We start from the raw sequence: 20436 nt of genomic DNA on the forward strand, positions 1-20436 counted from the left end.
TTCCAAAGGCATCCTCTCTTGCTTTCTCCGCTGCTGTCATTGTCCATGCCTCACTTCCGTATAGGAGCATACTCCAAATGTAAGATCTGATAAATCGTTTCCTTACTTAGAACTGCCTTACTTATAATATTGACCTGCCTTATTCTTAGTTAACGCCCTGATTATTTCTTTCCTTCTCTCTCTATCAGGTTGTCTTTCGCCTTCTCCTTCTCTTGCACTGCTCACTCGTTACTCTGTTCTCAGTACACTCGTCGTGCCATTAGTGTGTTTCAGTGCACAATCGATCGCGCGGAAGAGGAGGTCTAGGAACTTATGTTAGCCCGCCACATTAAGTCCGGCTCCAAATTCGGCATCTTCGTCGTCGCCGCGGGGATAGGAAGACTACAATATAGTCTGTTCACTTTATGTCTGCGGGTGACCTTTCGTGAGAGCCCGGACACTCTCGGATGGCTTCGCTGATATGGGAGGGGTAATACCGAGAGAGAGAGGAGAAGCGAACATTACGTTGCCAAATGTACATAGCCGCCCTTCTTTGTCACTGAAAACGTGTGAGTTACAGGTGACCACAGGTATTTTGGCTCTGGCGCCGAGACAATAACCTACTCATTTGGAAGGCGTTGGGGATAAACCTTTCACAGAAGCCCATGACATTGTCAGCTACCGCGCTTAATGAGGCACCGTTGGTGGAAGGTATACTTTGTCACATACTAGGAGAACGCGTGAGTTTTGGCAACACTGCTCCACGAGCATGTTCAAGATGTTCACACGGCGGAGGTTGGAGAGCGACTCACTGAGGCCACGCCTACTGTTTGCTGATTGGCAAAGTCACATGTCGAGAAACTTTCCCTCCCCTCATCTCCACTTGCTTTGGCCACACCAGCTCACCCGCAGAGATAAAATGAACAGAGTATAGAACGAGTCTTAAACGTATCGAATGGGAAATGATCATTTAAATTCAAACTTAGGCTCATTCACTGCTTACTCCGAGAATCGTTCGACATCCGAATTCCACGCTGGACATGGCATTGAAAAAGGCGCGTGTCAGATCTCCCATCGGCACCTCCGCCGCTCTTCTCTGCTTCGCATCTGCCTCCCTCCCACTTCTCTCCCTAACGATGAATGCCATCGTGTCCCTCATGGTAAGTGCGGCCGATTGCATCGTCTCCTACACAACCTAGTTTTCAAGACTCACTCCCTTTCTCTGCTGCGCATGCGCATCCCTCACACCATACACTCGCAAAGTTCCCACTCGACCGTGAATAAGCCGTGACTTTCGTCAATGAACCTTAAAAAATCCCTCAAACTTGATTTTAGATCTACGATTGGCGGATCATAAGAATAATCGATGTTTCGATCATGTTTCAAGGTCAATCACTCGCAGACACTGTCCACGCATGTATTGTCTGCACGCGTGTATTCGAAGCGCAATTATTGGTCCGTGTGCCATGACAACACATTGACCTTAAATCTGTGATTGGAAGACGGGTAACCAAAGTGATCATCATTAACCCTGGCGAGAAATCAGACACCTCTTCACTTCCCCACCAACCTCCATTTTCCCACTCACGACATTTAGCCGGCCCTAAATTTTGCTAACGATAGGCGACGTCATAAGAGCACTTTCATTGCTGCGTTTGCATTCGTGGCGTTTATCGCTTTTGCTATATTTTTAGTTAACGCGAGGCAAGTGATTTTTATGTGATCAATATTTATTCCTAAAATGGCTTTTCCAACAGACCGTGAATTTGACGTAATTTAGACCATGAAAACCTGAAAAAAACGTGAATTTTATAATTTAGTTAGAGTGGGAACCCTGACTCGTTTTATCCTCAGTGGCATTGAAAGCTTCCAATCTTGATTAATCCGATGCTGTGATCGTCCGTGCCCCCCACTCCCTGCGCCGAATGTATGCTCCCTAATGGACTTCTTCCTGACTTCAACGCCTAAGTATATTCTCTGCCGTGAGAAGACTTCTCCTTTTGAGGAATCGCTTGAGCTACTCCACTGATCATTTCAACTTTAGTGGAAATGTTTCCTTAAAATGTTGACTATGCATATTATTATCAGAGATAACTGGGTCGCTTCTACATTTGAGTACTCCGAAAACAGCCAACCTTATTTTCTAGTGTTTCTCGCTTTAAATGGTGGGTATGTACGAGTTATAATTTTCATGGCTGAGTAGGATTGGCCGAACGAAGATTAAAAGGCAGCTTATTCACGATAGGCAGCTTGGGAATGAATGACCCGGCGAATTACGTTGTATCATGATCGAGGAAGAGGCATTGTTTAAGTTGTTGACGTGTGTTGCTCCAACAATGAGAGGGACACGCCCCCTTTTGCACTAGGCTCCTCCCCCCTCTCTCAGAAGATAGACAGAGGAAGTCAAAATATACAACATTTTCCATCATGTAGAGCGTTAATTTACATATTTTTATGAGAGACCTGTTTTATTGCTTCATTGCAATTTTCCAAGTGGTAATTTTTAGATAGGTATTAGATAATTTTTAGATAATTTCCAATCAAAATGAACGTTTTAGCGGGTTGGAGTTGATACTTCTCTGATTTTTAGAAAGTAAGCCGCTCATCCACTGGAGAAAAATCAAGAAAGTTTTCGAAGGGTTGATGTGCTATCTATCATGGGATGTGAGTAAGTGTTTGTTCTTGATATTTTCATTTTTGAGTATGCTCTAGTGTTGGGAGAGGAACAGAACGGAAAGCTAAATTTTGAAAGTAATTTGCATGGAAATGCCTATCGTTAGAAGCTGCGATCGCATCAAAGAAGCATTTATCATGGAGAATAGCGATGTTACTGGTATGCTATACAAATACTACCATTGAGAAAGATTCTTACCATCGACGACGTAGAAAGTGATTAGCTCCAAACAAAAAGCAATAGAGTAGACGTATTATTATAATACATTGCGTTCGCACGTACATGTAAGTTCATGCAGTACGATGGAAAGTAATCAGATTGGCGTATCAAAAAGGGAGACTGCCTCCAGCTGCTAAGGCGGTAACTCCCTGTACTATCATTTGTATGTATACGCGAAGCACCGGACGGGTATGCGCTTATTCCAATGCTATTCTTATGGCTCACCTTTTAATAGAGTTCATTTTTTCTTATTTATAGCAAGCCTCATTTTATGCGCCAGTTGAATTTAATTCATAATATTTATGCGCTGCGGAAAGCCTTTAGTAGTATTTGTGACGGAATGTAGACAAATATCATCAGAAAATAATGAAAAGGTTCGTCGCTTCGTGGCAAGTGCATAAACGATACTTCATAGGCGCAGCGCTTATTTCATTGGCCGCTGCCCTTTCATATAAAACGTCAATGCTCTATTGCAACTTAGTAAAAAATGCCAATCATCGCAAATTGAAATCATTCCTATCGATGTGTTTCTACTACGTTCTAGTACATAGGATAAAATAACATAAATAGCATTATAGGCTATTAGTAGCGATCACTTGAGTACTGGGATAATCATCATATAAGAATTTCCTGTACTAGCCAAATATTAGCAGCCCAATTAACGTTATTGTGGAAAACTATTATCCATAATATTACCATTAGGACCCTCTTAAAAACAGGTCCATTAATATTAAATAAACAGATGACAATCGAAATTCGGTTGTTCCGGCCTAGGTTCGATGTTCGGTTATTCGGTTGTTAATATCTCGGGCATTACAAAAAGTTAGGGATAAAAAAAGCAAGTATGAAAAAATGAAAAATTTTCGCGGCTGTTTTCCGCTCTTTAGGAGTTGAAAATCTGGATTTTTACTATTGACGCTGATCCCAACAGCACATCAAAAAATTATAACATAATGAGTTGATGCGTAAGGGGCCCCCCTTTTAGGTATTGATTGGCTTGTATCCTTGTCGCCAGGTATATGGAAGTTTTAAATATGCGTCATAAAACATGTTATGCTTATGAGGTATTTCATAGTTTGTTAAATATGACTCACGGTTCCTATGGCCATGTCTACTTCCTGAAATGCTCGATTTCTGCGCTCTTGTTTTGAATGCTACGGCACTCAACTACGACAAACTTGGTGTAATATTTTGTAAACTGACTTTCGGTTGATTATTTCCACGCTTATGGACTAGGTGAGCGAATTACGCTGGAAGTGCTTATTACCTTGATTAAATTGCTTTCCCTGGAGTGCTCGATTAGGAATTTTCGTTTATTTTCGTCAATACTGCTCCTAAATTAATTTGATGTTACACATTTCGTAATGCGGATTACCTCGGAGGCTACTTTTAGTTAAATAACTTCATTCGTTTAAAAAATTCAGTAATAACATTTTCTTCAGTCATCTCCATAGACTATGTTGATGTTCAGGATGTATCTTATACAAGTGTAAAAAAGTAAGATAACTTCGGATTCGAACCCTATCAGAACTGTACCTCAACTACCGCGCATAGCATGGACCTCATTGGCCACAGAGTCACGTATTGGCAGTAGATAAATGGTGAGTACAAGTATAAATGTAAAGATAGGAAAATCCTCGCCATAGAGCCCGAAAGAAAACACTCCGACGGCCCAACGTGAGTTACCTCAGTGCATTCCATCCTCTAATCTTAATTCTGATTGGGTTTCTGCTCCTGCAGTTTGACTCCAGCTTCGGTGGCTAGGTCGCGTCCACCTCCGTTCTCGTCGTGGCATACGTGTGAGGGATGCAGGTCGCTTCATGTGCCAACCTCACAAGTTTTCACCGACCCGGCTCCATCAGTTAAGTGGGACTCATGGGTGTCTACGTACTTTTGAAAACTATAGTAAGTCCCAATAAATTGCTTCCTGACTTCAACGCTTATATTTTCAGTTGTGAGAGGACTCCGTTTCTGGAGGAATGTCCCCTTTGCTACTGGCTATTTCATTCTTGCTTTGTCCATCGGCTACACAAGTAGCACAACTCCGTAACTTCCTAATTTATGGTATAGCAGTTTCACTCTCGTCTTAGTAGTCCTATTTATTCTGCGGCAGACAAACACTTTGTTCTACTTTTCGTTGATTTTCAGCTTCAGTCTAGTCTTTATATATTTCCGTAGTTCATAGAATTTTCTCCAGACTTATCTTTGTCTCTGTTATGACTGCTGTGCCATCGGATATGCAAATATTCTCACCGTGAATTTACAATCGTGGGGATTTTTCTTACATGAGATTCATAGCTTTGTCAAGAAACAATATGTCGATAATTACGGGGTATGGAACTCACCCTTGTATCAATGCGGCCCTTATTCTTACTTCTTCACACCTGGGAACAGATTTGATGATAGCTATGTGCTTTTTGTATAAATTTTGCGTTCATTATTAAACATTGAAATTTCTTTTAGAATTGCTAGCATTACATTCCAGTCCAATTTATCAAAAGCCTTCTTTAAGTCCGAAAATGCGATCACGTAGAGTTTGTTCTTCTCTTATTCTTTGCGTGCAGCAGACCTTCTCGTGTGTGCCCTTGCTTCTTTTTTTCGTGTCTTCCGATCGGTGTTCGTCCACTTTCCATTTTGTACATTTTCCGCGTCTGTCTCTTCGACCGTGGGATTGTGCCTTCTCCATACCAATACTCTGCCGTTCTTCGCTTTGATGCCGTGACGAACTTATGCCTCTAAACAGAATATTCTGACAATGCTCATCAGTACACACATGTGTGCGAATAAATTGGCGTGCCTAATTGCGAGAAAGTGGCCTAGTGCGTAATTTTGAGCTGGTGAGTGGCAGGTGGTGCGTGGTGGTGCAGTTTTGGTGATGACGCGTGGCTCTCTTTCTCTCGTTGCAGGCGCCGTGAAGGATATGGACGCGACGGTGGCGCCTCTGGCGGGGGCGGGGGGAGGTGGCCCTCCTGCCACCGCCGCCTCCCCACCCCCCTCCGCCCCCACGGTGGTGGCCGTGAAGGTGGGGGCGGCGCGGGGGCAGAAGACGACCGCCCCCGCCCCATCCTCGCCCCCCTCCGACGGTCACATCTTGATTCGGGTGCACGTGCCTGAGCTCAATGTGCAAAAGTGCCTGCAGTTCCCGCGAGAGGAGCTGGTGTGGGACGTGAAGCAGCAGTGCCTGGCCGCCCTGCCCAAGGTACGTGTGCACTGGCGATGGTCGACCCCCTTCACCGAAATATCCCATTCACACGCAGCCCTAACCCTGCGGCGCGCATGGGGTTCATTTGACTGTAGGAGGCTCCACTTGGTAGCAGTAGCCAGAGTCCTCTGGATGTCAGTTCTCTACACTACTCCCTATAAGGGTCTTGTAGTGTATTATCAACAATCCAGAGGACTCTGGCAGTAGCAGTCCTAATGTGAACACGCTCCCCGCGCATTAAATCGCACTCCAGCTTTTGTCAGGAGTGGCGCGAGGATCGGTTTGTGACTATGCATTTGCCCTTGAATTTCCTTCAGAACATAAGTTTACTGTGTGTTACCACGGTCCAGTGTCTACCGAGTTCTACTCACACGATCCAAGATCGAGTCTCATCTGGGGTACTTCCTTCATTTTCCAAATACTTTCCACTTTTTCTTTTACGGTATCGTACTGTTGTGCGCTGCACATTTTTAAGATACACTTGTACTTGGTCTAGGTTCATGTTGCAATATGATATTGTGGTCTCATTTTTCCTGTTCAAGCCAGTTTTCGAATCGGATTGAGTTTATAAGTTGAAATTTCAACGCTCTGCGGAGTAGGAAAACAACATAACCGGAAGGCTATATGCTATTACAATAGCGATTAATAATTCTCTTGATGGAAGAAGTTAAAGCAAAATTTACCTGCAAGGCGTTTCTCGAGAGCCTCTTGTTACAGATGGCTCAGATATTCAAATGAATGACTGCTCGCAGAAAAGATGATTGACCGTTCCCAACTCTGGAGGACTTTCCCTCCCCGGCTCACCCTCTCTGGATTTCAACGGCTCTTTTCCAACGATTCGAAGGCTAGGCTTTAATTGTAAGAATGAGCCCACAGTATCATATTGTAAAAAATATGGGAACCAAGAGCATATATATATCTTACAAATTCGTCGTGTTGCGGCAAAAGTGTGAGAAAAAGGGAAAAAATCAGGCGCCGCGGCGCAGTTTCGCAAAAAAATGTCCTCACGCTGAAATAAAATTTTCTGTGAAAATCATGAAAATAATTGTGAATAGTAAAAGAAAAAGTTATAGGAAATCGTGAGAAGAAGTACGACGGACAAGACTCTATCTTTGGATATTAGCTAGGGTATTGAGCACCTACTGGAGTTACCCACAGTTACACACGTCTAAATATAATAATTGTTTTGAAGATTGGTTGTATAACCTCTTATGGGAGGTGATTCGATGGCAGCGCCAGATGGGCACTTTCAAAGACTGATTGAATTTTGAGACGCTCCCCTTGTTAGTGAGTTCCATGGTGATGCACATTGTTTGATTACGTCATGCTGGTAATGCTTTAATATAAATGGCGCTCGCATTTGCCTTGGTACGTTTTTTGTGGTATAATGTGAGCCAGAGAGAGATATTATTCGTACCAGATAATTATTCGTGTTCTGCGTAACGATTTTGTGGTTCTGCAATATATTCATAGCCCGGAAATTGTGCATAAACCCACCGCTATGGTAATATTTTCATAGATAAGATAGTATGACCTTAACTTTTAGAAATAAACGATCAAATTCGCCGCATAGCTTATCTCTTGCGGGCTAATACGTACATTATCCATAACCGCATACTTCATTTCACTCTCCCTTACATATCGCATTCGCAGCATGGCTTTCTTCCTGGGGGGTCCTGCCTAACCAATCTCTCTATACTGCACCATCATATAATTTCTACTCTCGAAAACAGGTCCCAGCTGGATGTCTGTTATATTGACCTTTCTAAAGCTTTTGATTCTGTTAATCATACCCTCCTCATCCACAGTCGCGTTTTAATATCCATGGCACTCTCTTATGTTTAATCTCTAATTTCCTGAGTTCCCGCAGCCAAAGAGTTCTAATAGAAGGTATTTCGTCGAATTACTTACCCGTTTCTTCTGGCGTGCCTCAAGGCAGTGTATTAGGCCCACTTCTGTTTTCTCTTTACGTTGACCACATTGTTGATGACATTCTTCCGTCAAGGTGTGGTGTTCTCCTCTATGCCGACGATTGTAAAATATTTAAAAGGGTTAACACTGCGGCTGATTCCCTGGTTTTACAAACTGCTCTTCAAGCGCTAGAGAAATGGTGCAATAAATGGCAGTTGTGTGTGAATCCTGGAAAATCTACTGCGATGTCTTTCTCGCTGAAGAAGAGCACTATCACCTCCACTTATACTCTAAATAATCAACCCATTCCCTCTGTCTTATCCCACTCCGATTTAGGCGTCACTTTTGACCAAAAGTTAACCTTTTACGAACATATAAAAATCGTTGTTAACAAGGCTATGGCAGTGGTTGGGGCCCTATATCGTCTGAGCGAGATATCCGAACCGAGTGCCTTAAAATCCGTCTTCATTGGATGTGTGCATTGTGCAACCCATCCTTGAATATTGCTCCCCCATTTGGTCAACTGCTTCTCCCACCACACTAAAATTAATCAACCGTCCACTCAATTTCTTCTCTGCAATAGTTCGACATCGCATACCTCACCTCAGATTCTCTTCACGTGCCGAAGTACTTCATTCACTTGGATTATTACACCCCAGCCACCGCAGATTGACAATAGACATCAAATTTCTTTACCGCATCTTAAATGGGTCCTTCAGATCCAGTGATCTCCTATCCTTCTTTTCACTACGCATTCCTGCTCGCAAAACCCGCAATACTGAACTTCTACACCAGCCCAACTTCCGTCTGGCAATATTTCAAAGATCCCTCTTTTTCTGCCTACCTTCTATTTTCAATTCACTCTCCAACACTCCTTTCTCTCTTGACATCTTCGCCTCCCGCTCTAATTTTAATAACCAAGTGAAAAGTCTATCTTTCTGACACTGACCTTTTGTATCTGTTGTATAAGCTGAAAATGATTGTTATTTATGATATTATTATTTTACATGTTCATTATTTATATAATTTATTTTGTTTATAAGCCCAATGTCAAGGCCTTAGTGCTGTTTTTGGTGTGACATAAATAAATAAATAAAATATTGGCATGCAGAGTCTTGGGGCGCCACTACTTTTCGTCGATGGAAACGCGGGAGTGGAGAATCTTGTATACAATATTTATACCTACGCGAATCCAACGCTTAAGCTCTCGGCAATGTATGCATACTGAGAAATTTGTTTCGACCTGTATGTGTTGCATTCTTCCAAATGTGTAGCGAAGGCAATGTTAATCACGCTGTTGTACGAGCGTAGCCTTGTAAGTGTCGGGAATGAAGAAAACTATAAGAGTTACAATAACGCAATTTTTTAACACCTTACTCTTCGTGTAAGATCTTTTGAACTGAGGTCCCTGAGATGTCCAATGATACCTGAATCTCAAGGTATGTAACATGACGATCTTCCATGATCATGTTACGTACAGCATCCATGTTTTCTTGAGTGGGGGCGATTTTTGGTTGCCCTTAACGCGGTTCGTCACTGAGGCTAGAGCCTCCTCGCTGCAACTCTGCATACCAGCGATAAACGGTTGTCTTTGATGGTGCCTCTTCGCCTAAAACAACAAAAAGTTCAGTAACGCATTCTTCCTATGTGAGGCTTCGTCAAAAGTTATAGAAAATTATGGTGCGTTACTGTTCATGACTTAATTCCATCTCGTACAGCGACTTTGGAACATTGACACGCAACTGTTTTCTGTCCGATCTTAATGCTTCGCATGGGCATTAACCAAATCAAAAAGTTGTTTATAAACACCACTTATGGTTTCTAGGTGATAAGGACCGTTCTATTACCGACACTTAAACCCCGCCCCCACGCTCTCTTATGCTCAATGGAGTATTAGCCCCTTTTTGGGAAGTGAGTTGAAAAAATTATACAGTTAGGCTAAATCCCGAGTCTGAGAATAGGGAGGTACTTTTTGAGCGTGAGATATTAATTGTTAAATTTGCAAAATTGATAATCCGCTGAAACACCAGGCAGCCATATTCTCAGAGCTGTGACGTCATTTTGTTCTGTGTTTTCAGGCATACCTTGTCCTATAGGGTGATCCCGTCTACGGCGTATACTGATTTTGGAAAGAAGCCATGGAACGGCTTATGGACTAGGTTAAGCGTGTGTCCGTGCCACCATCTACGTCTTCTAAAGATTTATTTCTCGGTTGCGCTAACGAAAAGACCAAATGTTTGCAATTTTATGCCAAACGCAGTGATGCAAATATTTTCAAAATCGGCTGTGAAATGAGATCGTTATTACATATCGCAAGTCGGGACTACTTTTTGGAAATACACCGCGCGCAGGGATTCCTCGCATGGATGGTCGTAACTAGACACAGTAAAAACTTGCATCTAATTTATGCTGTGGAGAAATGTAAAATGAACCAATTTTAAAATTGTGCCAACAAATACAACGATAAGCACATAAAAACCGAGTGAATGAAAAGTAATCGTCTAATCTTACAATCAAACATTTGATTTTCAGCCCGAGAATCGATTTCCATAATAAGTATGTTGACATCCAGCCCAAATTTTCAATAACATTATTTTAAGATGTACCAGAGAAATGTTATTTATAAACCTCAACCAAGCAAATGTATCACTGACTAACATATTTTTATTGGCGAAATGTAAATGACTTGTAGAAACATTGAGGTAATCAGAACTCTGCTTTTGAATACATTAATTCTACGGAAGAACAAATACATCGATAAAAAGTGCGTTTTGTAAAAGAAATGGAGGTCTGATTACTGCTTGGCCTGGACAATTATGTTATTTGTGCTTACGTTTCAAACCTCAAATAGCCCAGAAGTTACGGCAATTAAATAATGAATCATGAATATTCACTCAGTCACCGTGGACCAAAAATCAATATTAAAAATTATTTTTTCGGGGGAGAGTAGGTTAAATAATAAAGAAGAGAAAACAGTTCTTCATTTAAATTAAGATCGGTATTTGAAATTATGATTCAAATATCGATAGTCACCTACTTACCCGCCCGCCCTTTTACAACCGTAAACCTTCGAATCGTTCTTAAAAACTTATGGCCTATTTCCTACTTTCACAAACACTCTTACTTAATTCACTTTAATTTCCGATGATGTTTCCCGTCGATTGCTCTTTATTACGAATGAGGCAACCCAACAAAAAAGCTCCAGTGCAACATTAAAACTTCGTGTCGTGGTGTAGTCTTAACATAATCATTGAAGCCATTAACATAATGATGAATCATTGAATGGCCAATCATTGAAGCATCCACCTTCGAGATATTATTTGAGAAACCTTCACGAAATCTGATTCCATATTTTTAACGTATTTTACTCTACACCAATCAGATCCACCAACGTTTTCCAATGCACACGCAGTTCATCGTAACTTAAGCATCTTGCACGCCGATGAGATAGAACAAAATGACGTCACATACCGAGGAGCCAATAGCTGAGCGTTTTCGTCTGCTCAATATTGATGCGAAAGCAATGCATATTAAATGTTAATTATTACACAAATTAAGCAACAATTAATGCTGTTAGTCGAAAGCAATGATATCGATGATACGCTGTATCGAATCAATTGTAATCCTCTCCCGGGTGAAAATACTTTATTGTCTGTTTTTTTTTCTGCCGTTTTTTTCTTAAGGATCGTTTACTTTTCAATTGGCTAGATTAGATATAAGCAATATTTCCAATTTCACGGGTAAATATGTATAGTATATAGGTTACGATATAAAAATAAATTTTAAAAATATCTACCTCTTTCTCGGGACTAAAAAAATAAACTTTCAATGAACCTGACAGAGTGTGTAAATTATTTGCTTCAAATGCAGCGGGAAAAGTTTGGCGTTGTTCCACAATAACACTCAATTTATACCCAACTAGGCGGCCACCCCGCGTTCCTCGGGGAAAAAATTCCCAGAGGAGGTAAACTTAGAATTTGAAATTGATGGTCATACTGGCCTCTCAATCGGTAAATATGGAAGGACGTAAGATGAAAGACGATTTGTCGGAATGCACGATTAAAAGGGCAGCGAGGTTACTTGTGGGCCATTTACCTGTGAACGGTGAAGTTGCGAGAAAAGTCAGTATTGGAGCTGGAAGTGGCCAAATGGGCCTTCACCTTGCCCACAGCGCGCACGAAGAGATACGAGCATGGCAGATTGAATGGGGATGTAATGGGAAGGTGGAAGAGGGTGGGGAAGGTGGCGCTGAGAGCACTTTCGCAGGGTTCGGTGCCTCGTTCACAGTGGCGCGGGTTTTGGGGGATAAACCCTCCCCCCAGAGCTCAGAGAAATCTTTAAGTGTAATCCATTTTACTTAATTGAATTGTTATTACTAATAAAATAGTATAAGGATTAATAAAATAAACCCTCAGAAAGCCGTAAAACTCACCATTTTGAACGGTTTATCTTAAAACTCCGCAATTTATACCGCTTATCCTGGTGGGTATTCCATACCTCCACACACCCCGGTATTAGTCGCACTTAAACCCCCCCCCCCAGCCTTAATACCTAGCTGTGACCCTGCTCGTTCAGATAACGATTGTTCTTGCGATTGTCGGAACTATCGTGAATTCGCACGACGATTGTTAAAACCAGTGCTGTCCCCTACTGCTGACATTTAAAGTGAACGAGAAGTTGACGGTTAGCAAAGCTGTTGAGGTATGCAGGGTCAAGATATTACTGTGTTCAACGTGTGTTTACCGAATAATTTTTCTTCCGCCAATATTCTTCCTCGTTTGGACATGAAATTCATGAAAAAAAAGAGCGAAGGGAGCTTCACGAAATTTTCGTCTTTCTCTTGTCGCTTCCTCTTCCGGTCTCCCAGCGCCTAACCATCGTAAAGTGGCAACGTTCGGAACTACGTGAACTATTGTCAGGACATGCATTCACACGGCTAGTTGGGCCAACGATCGTCAGGACGATCGCTCGGACAATCGTAATGTGAGCGAGGCATTATGAGAAGACCACGCAGACGGATACGCAACCGGAAGTAGTTCATACTTGCTACGGGGTTCGCGAGCATCAGATGCACCTGAGAGGGGCGAAACGCATATGTTAAGGGAAAAATGTACAATTATATGATCAACAGAACTTTCTTCGTTTTCAATCTCTACTTTGTTTCACAAACTTTGGACTGAGCTATTGAAAAAACGAGAACTTAAACGGAAACTTCTCCTAAACTCAATTTAATAAAATCGTGCCAATTATCCGTTATTCCCGTATTATCCGGGCAAAACGGATACGCCATAAGGGCAAAAAGCATAACTTAAAAAGTTAGTCGTGCCAGTGATTTCAGAAGTAGCAGCGTACTCCTGCATATGATGTGCTATTCTCGCTTGCCCATACTTGGCACTGGCTGCACCATAACACTGGCCAGTCTTCGATAACACTGGACGGCATGAAAATCGGCCCTTACACCATTCCTGCTGAATCTTTCGTAAAATAACCGCCTAAATGCGAATATGAACTCCGTTTTTCCCCATCAACCAACGTTTTTGCGGGAGCTCCCCCCTCTCCAATTTTTATTTACTTTTCGGTAATTTTGGAGGAATTAAAAGGATTATTTTAGCATTTAATTTTTTTCTAGAGGTTTTTATGGGTGCAAAATTCCAATCAGAAATCAGAAAATGCAGAATCATCAGTTTTGCCATTTTTTTTTCGAAAAATTTCACGTAGTATCTACATCTACAGCTTCTATTTCACCTCATCCTCCCCCGAATGATGAAAATCTATAACATACAAGAAGAAACAGCAGTAATTATAATTGGCTCACTGCATATTTCAGTTCACACTAAGCAAAATAAATCTGATATTTTTATTCTTAGATTTCTCTCCACCTCTTCTTGCAACGGCTAGGTCCTGAAAATTCAGTTATATTTGTCTTTTTGTTTTTTAATTTAACACATTTTTTGGCCTGCTCAGCTTTAACGGAAGTGGACGGTAATATCTGTGATCGTTGACTCTCGTGTTTACGGTTCGTTTTGGGAGCGACCATAGCTGGTATGGGTCTGATTGGCAGTCTATCGCCGAATGTACTGGCCCTCCTTCTATTCGACCTAAAGAAAATTGGTGTAAAATATGTAAACAAATACAGGGTGTCCCATTTATCTTGACCACCCGAAATAACTTTTTGTCCAGATGCAAATTCAAAAATGTGTCAAGCAAATGTTCATTAGCCGTCTCGGGGACATTAATCAGCATGATTGCCTTCCTTGTAGCTTTGTTATTTACAAAGATATGAACAGCGGTATGTCTTTTTTGAATGGCACCCTATATTTTTTGTTCGGCAATTCATTTCCTCTCCTATAACTCCTCCTGTTTATATATTTGTAAATAACAAAGCGACAAGGAAGGCAATCATGCTGACTAATGTCCCCCTGACGGCTAATAAACATTTGCTTGACACATTTTTGAATTTGCATCTGGACAAAAAGTTATTTCGGGTGATCAAGATAAATGGGACACCCAGTATAAAAAAATGAAAATCGTAAGAAAACAGCAAACGGCTGCATTTCAGAAGCAAATAATAGGGGTCAGTGGACCCCTTCCGCACTGCTCACTACTCCGAGTTGGCTTTTGTTTTTGATATATAAAACTATTGGTGGTGGTTGAGGTGCTGCTCATCACACCTGTTTGTCCATGTTATATATGGAAATCACATCAGAGGTGTGTTTCTCCTCCGAAACGAGTATAGGTATATCCGATGTGCCCATATCCGTGTTGCCCGAAGGCACGATATTAGAAAGTTGCGTAATACATTCAGATATCTTTGGCGGTCGGTGGAAGACTTAAATTAAACTTGAAGAAACGTGCCATAGAACGAATAGATATCAAAATGATTGATCACTAGACAAATAGTGCAAAAAAAAGACGCGCAAACCTTAGTGAAAATCGTAAGAAAACAGCAGAAATCATTCTTATTCACTTTAACGACAAAATCTCGTCTGTATTGTTTTGTTTTAACTGTTATTGCGACGCCAAACCGTGAGCTGACCCGGCCTACGCATATCGTGACGCCATCTATTTGCAATTTGTGAAAAAACGCTTATTCTTCTTACCCGCACTATGCTTCTTGCCCGGGCCTCCCCCACTAACTTCGATCGCAATCCATGCGGTCGTATGGAGGTTCATAGTGGACATCTTCCTTCATGTATGTATATCATAACATAATGAAAGAACGAATTATAATGAACTACAGTTAATTATATTTCGTTGTGACTGCAGTTTCCCTTCGTACGCTTAAGAGAGAATAACATACACAATAGCATAAGTAGGTTCTGAATATCAATTGGAAGTGCAGATGCGCATCAACGCTATTTTTTCGGGCTTTTTTCATTGGTGTACGTTGACTCAAACGTGATTGGTGAGGTCCTTGGCGAGAATCGAGTCTGGCATGACGAATTTTATCACATAATTCTTCATGATGACCTCGAATGGCAACACAGTTAGGAATACGCGTAATTAAATTTTAATGAGTCGGAATACCCAAACAACTCCTTGCAGCTTTGATATCCATGACAATGCGCCTTCTTCCACTTATCCTATTACGCTTGTGCTCCTTTAGTTTGCATAAAAAAATTAATCTCAATGATGATTTGATCGCAGCGCCACCATCAGAATTTGGTGGCAATTTTTTAAACTAATCCCCATAATTTGAAATGGGTTGATAGATTAAAAATAGGAAATTTAATGCTTTGTCCATCCCTGCTTGGGTTTCAGACGATTTTAGAGGGGGTCGGTCACTAGCAATTTTGTCGTATCTCGTCTCGTTCACCCCAAACATTTGCTTGTATGAGTGATTGAGTGAGTGAGTGGTTGGAAGTGGGCTTTATAGTGAATGCATGTATGCGTATGAAAATATCTGCTGGACACTCAAGCAAATAATTACGACAATAGACTCTTTTGTTTTTTGTTAATTATAGCGTACTATTTTTTTTTAAATTTTAGTGTTCGTTATTAATTAAATTTTGGGGCAAATCCTTTACGTCCCTGCAGTTCTGTTTTTCCCCCGACCAAATTGAAAAAATTTCTAAAAAAGTTTATAACAGGTCTTTGTTTGTATCAGATTGGTCATTGAAGCGTAAATATTTCTTATCAAAATTGTGCGTTTATCTTTTGCTAGCGGCTTTTTTCGGTGTTATGGGTTGCCGAAGTTAGTGCTTTGATCGAGCACACTGCGTACAATTTTCATGGTGGCCGTGATATGGAACTTAAAATGAGGTAATGAAGTCAAAATTTACTTAAATTCCACGGAAAAATGAGCTGCAAAACTATTATGTCCTTAATGTTTCTTTTTCCAATTGCGCTACTTTGATATTAAATGTAGGCACTCAATGAGACCTATTGTGCTCCGCTAGTCTCCTTCCTCTTGTCTCAGTTTCTTTAATATTTTAAAATAAACAAAATGCATTAGATAATATGTCTGCGCATTCTACCCCTGAAGACGATGGCCGACTCCGGCGTCGAAACGTTGGGACCAGTTACCCAAGTCCACACCCGGGGGAAAACCCGAGAAACATTCCCTCAATCATCGGTCTGTTTCTATTTTCCTCCGGGAATATGCATCAGAATACAATCAAGTTGAGGAAATGACTAAAAATGCGGCTGTTAGACCAGTGGTGACCTCCAGGAAACCCGAGTCCAGAGGTAGGTGCGAGGTGGGGAAAAAACAGTGTGTGTGTCTGTACACTTGTGGATTAGAGCAAATGGCGGACAGGAAAGGGAGAACAGAGCCGTGAATTGCCTTGCTGGTTGCGTGAGTGAAGGGGCAGGTGGAGTGCAATGGATTATTATGAAGGCGTGCGCCGAGGACGAAGGTATCGGCCGACCAACGTAAAAGGCTTTTGCGCGCCATCGGAAATTAGTGCTGCCCAGGGGCGCAGCTAGGAATTAAGGCTAGGGGGGGTTTCGGGCGCAACTAATACTGGGGTGCTCGGTGTATTGCGTACCCGCCAGGGTTAGCGGGAGGTGCGGAGGCCTTCCGCCGGAAAAAAAATAAGATAAATGGTTCAAAATGGTGATTTTTACGGCCTTCTGAGGGATATTTTATTAATCCTCACACTGTTCTATAATCAATATTAATCCAATTAAGTAAAATAGATTTAACTCAAATATTTCTGTAAGCTCTGGGGAGGGGGGTTTTATCCCCCAAAACCCCCCTCGCTGCGCCACTGGTGCTGTCCTCGGTGTAGGACATTGTCACTAAGCAGTTGTTTACTTACAATTGTTTGTAATTGCCCAATAAAAGCATCTCCATAATTTTGAGGATCTATATGGGCAAATTTGTAAAAGCTCATGGCTTTAATAATCATTATTGAATTAAAGTAGACCTTCTGGGTGTCCAATGTTTTGCGAATAATCGTCATTCTGCTATTGACGTCTTCAAGAGATTGCTTCGTTGGTGGGAAGGTGGAGTTGGGCAATTGGAGGGGGGGGGGGCAATCAGCTGACCCAGCGCGATTGCGCTGACGGCGACTCAGCGTGCGCTCAACGCTGTGAGAAAAATATACTCCTCGATTAGAAACGGTTCCTTGGGCCCAAAATCAGAATGTACAGGTCCTGTATGTGGGGTCAGAATGTATAAATGGGTGTAAGTTTTAATTTTGGCCTCAGAAATAATATCATTTAACCAAAAAATTAAATTGACTGTAAGTGTCCGGAAGAATTTGCAACAAATGAATCCGTTTATTTTTTATATTTTTAATGTACCATACGGAGGGAGGCTTCATCATCAATACATTGGCTTTCCTTTGCAACTGCTGCTTCGGCTGATTTCAGTATTGCAGATATTGGTATTTATTCACTTCAAGAAGCTACGACAATCATATGTGAAATTAGACAATTTTTTGTCGTTGGAACTTGTTTGTAGTACTGACGAGAACTAAGGGTCGCCGCGGCATGTAGTGAGAGCGTAACTAATTGTAAGTTTCTATGTAAAAATAAGCTCCACTATTGTAATAGTGGCCGATTGGGGTGAGAATGATTTAGCGGGTGAGCGTTTACCGCGCCGCGCCAAATAACGCGATAACGGATGAAATGCATCGGAGAGCGATGAGGATGAAGGTGCAAATGTAATCGTGCACTCTTCTTTCTTCAGGAGAATACGAGAAGGACCCGCCTCTTGAAATTGCATAGGCTGAGGAGTGGTTGCGATCAATAGTCACATCTTCCCGTGCAATTCCAATTTCGGACGTCCCACCAACACCACTATTTCCATCCATCGATTTGAGTCTGCTCCCTGGACTTGTCTTCTGTGGGACTGACGATCCACTTATCGAATTTTTCCGATCGATCCCGATCTCCGCTTGCTTCGACCGCCAGGGGGCGTCTCGGGCTTTCCACCGCGTCGGTTCATCCGGGGTCGACTGCTGAGCATTGAGAGTTTCTTTGGCGATTCACTTTCTCGCTGGCGCGCGTATTCCTGCTGATTGCCATTTCCCTCCTTTCCTCGCCCTGCCTTGCTGTGTCTGCTCGGCTGCCTCTTGTCCTCCTCTATGCTGAGGTGAGGTGCAGGGGGAGGGGGGTTTAAACCTGTTGTGGGCCCTTCCCCTCGCATGCCTCAGCCCCTCCTAACTCCCTCGGCCGCCGCGGTCGGCGCTCCAGTCGCCCCCTCCTCCTCCCCCTTGCCCTGGAGGCTGCGATCTTCCGACTGAGTTGACCCTCTGGAGTCGGTCACTGATCGCGATTCGGTCCATCTCCTCGCTGCTGCGAGCAGTGATGAGCATCTCTTTGTTTCTTTGCTCTCGAAGGGAATCTTCAACGGGATACGACGATCGCATCCTGGGCACCTATCCATGGTGGACGGAGTGGGTCTGGATTTCAACGGACAGGACGGATTAATGTGATTCCCAAATCTTTAAATTAACACTTTATAAATGGACCACGTTATGTCCTGTGAATATTTCCAATTTCTCGAAAGCGAACACAGTATTGATGGAACAGAGGCTTCCGCAGTCATTTAAAGACCGCATCTATTCTCTTCGTATTTTTCTGCGTTGATTTATTTTTGGTTGACAGCAGTTTCGTGTGTAGGACATGTAGACTCCATCCAAGTGGGAGGAGGTAGGCCAAACTGGTGTCCCCCAAAAGTGAATCAACGCTGAAAAAACCCGGAGAGAATAAAAACGGTCTTTAAATAACCACGGAAGCCTCCGTACCATAAATATTGTACCATAAAAACGTTATCTATTAAATGTCGAAAATATGTTGCATATATATAGTTAGAAAAGGTTAGAAAGAATAGTTAAGAGATGACGGTCACTACATTTATGATGGTAAACATTGTTGGTGCTACGATGGAAACGGTGATTGCATTGTCCGTTGTGATTGAGGTATGAGAGGCGGATTGATTCTGGACTCGTTCACTTTTCTCACCATCATTGCTGCTGATCGAAAATAACTAAAGGCGCAACAAGTCAGATCATTAGCCGGTTTAAAAGCCAGCCTATCGGTGAAGACGTTAGATGCCGGTCGGTTAATGTGCGGTGTGATACTGGAAGTATCCCTTACGAAACAAATATGGCGACTGTTATTTACATCTGGTGATTGGGTCAACATCGATAAGTTTACATTGATTTTGAGAGAATGTGAGTGGATTTTGTCAATATTTTGTTAATAAATTCAACAAGTTGCTGAGGGAATCAACTTTGAATAATTATGATACGTTTACATGACTGCTATTACATTCCGATTAACATATTCTGAAGACACCTGCCTTTCGAATAGGTTTCACTTTAACTTGGGGAAGATCGTGAAGAAGTTAATCGGCTCCTCCGCTTCGAACTTCGAACCGACGATAGCACTGTCGTGGTGGATGGATGGTCTGTCGTCAACAAGGGCGATCTCTCGTCTTCATTGACAGTGTCATCTTGGGGTAGCTGGACGAACTGGTCCTCTGGAGGAACTCGTGATCATCATCGTCGTCGTCGTCTTGGAAGGGCGATCCCCGTGTGTGGTGTTGTAGTGTGTGTTCGACTCCTCCCCCGTCCAAAGGGTCTGCAGCGGGAAGGAGCCTTTGCTCGTCTGCGCTATCATGTTATGAGGACACAGGGATCCACAATAGGGTGGTTTCCTATTATATTTTTATTGCCTAAATCGAAAAATTATTAATCCTGGAGTACGTATTTCACGCTTTTAGATTTTTAAATGACGATATCCATTTTTCGCGATTAAATTAAAAGTGAAAATTTTCAAGCGCGCGAAAACGCGACGCCTAAGTATGAATGCTGAGAAAACTCCGTGTGACGTTGTTCTGGTTCCCGCTGCCGCAAAGTGAGGTGACCTTGGGGCAAGGATGTGTGCGCTGCTACGATGCAGGCTGCTAACAGGTAGCAGAGTATCCTGCTAGCAGGTAGCGCTTGTATTAAATAAGGATTATTAATACCTTATCAAACGAAGAGAACTTTCCGAA

General features: G+C 42.2%; 1 protein-coding gene across 3 annotated transcripts in view; it reads left to right on the forward strand.

Annotated features, from left to right (window-relative positions):
• The window catches only part of LOC124162918 (SH3 and multiple ankyrin repeat domains protein 1), a 212181-nt gene that overhangs the window by 67731 nt on the left and 124014 nt on the right, over positions 1–20436 (forward strand). For all 3 annotated transcript variants that reach the window (XM_046539656.1, XM_046539657.1, XM_046539654.1), the window contains exon 3: positions 5779–6071. In XM_046539656.1, coding sequence (XP_046395612.1) covers positions 5793–6071 — 279 coding nt within the window. In that variant the 5' untranslated portion in view covers positions 5779–5792. The remainder of the gene's footprint in view (positions 1–5778; positions 6072–20436) is intronic.

The sequence above is a fragment of the Ischnura elegans genome, chromosome 7 (assembly GCF_921293095.1).
Source record: "Ischnura elegans chromosome 7, ioIscEleg1.1, whole genome shotgun sequence".
NCBI lineage: Eukaryota > Metazoa > Arthropoda > Insecta > Odonata > Coenagrionidae > Ischnura > Ischnura elegans.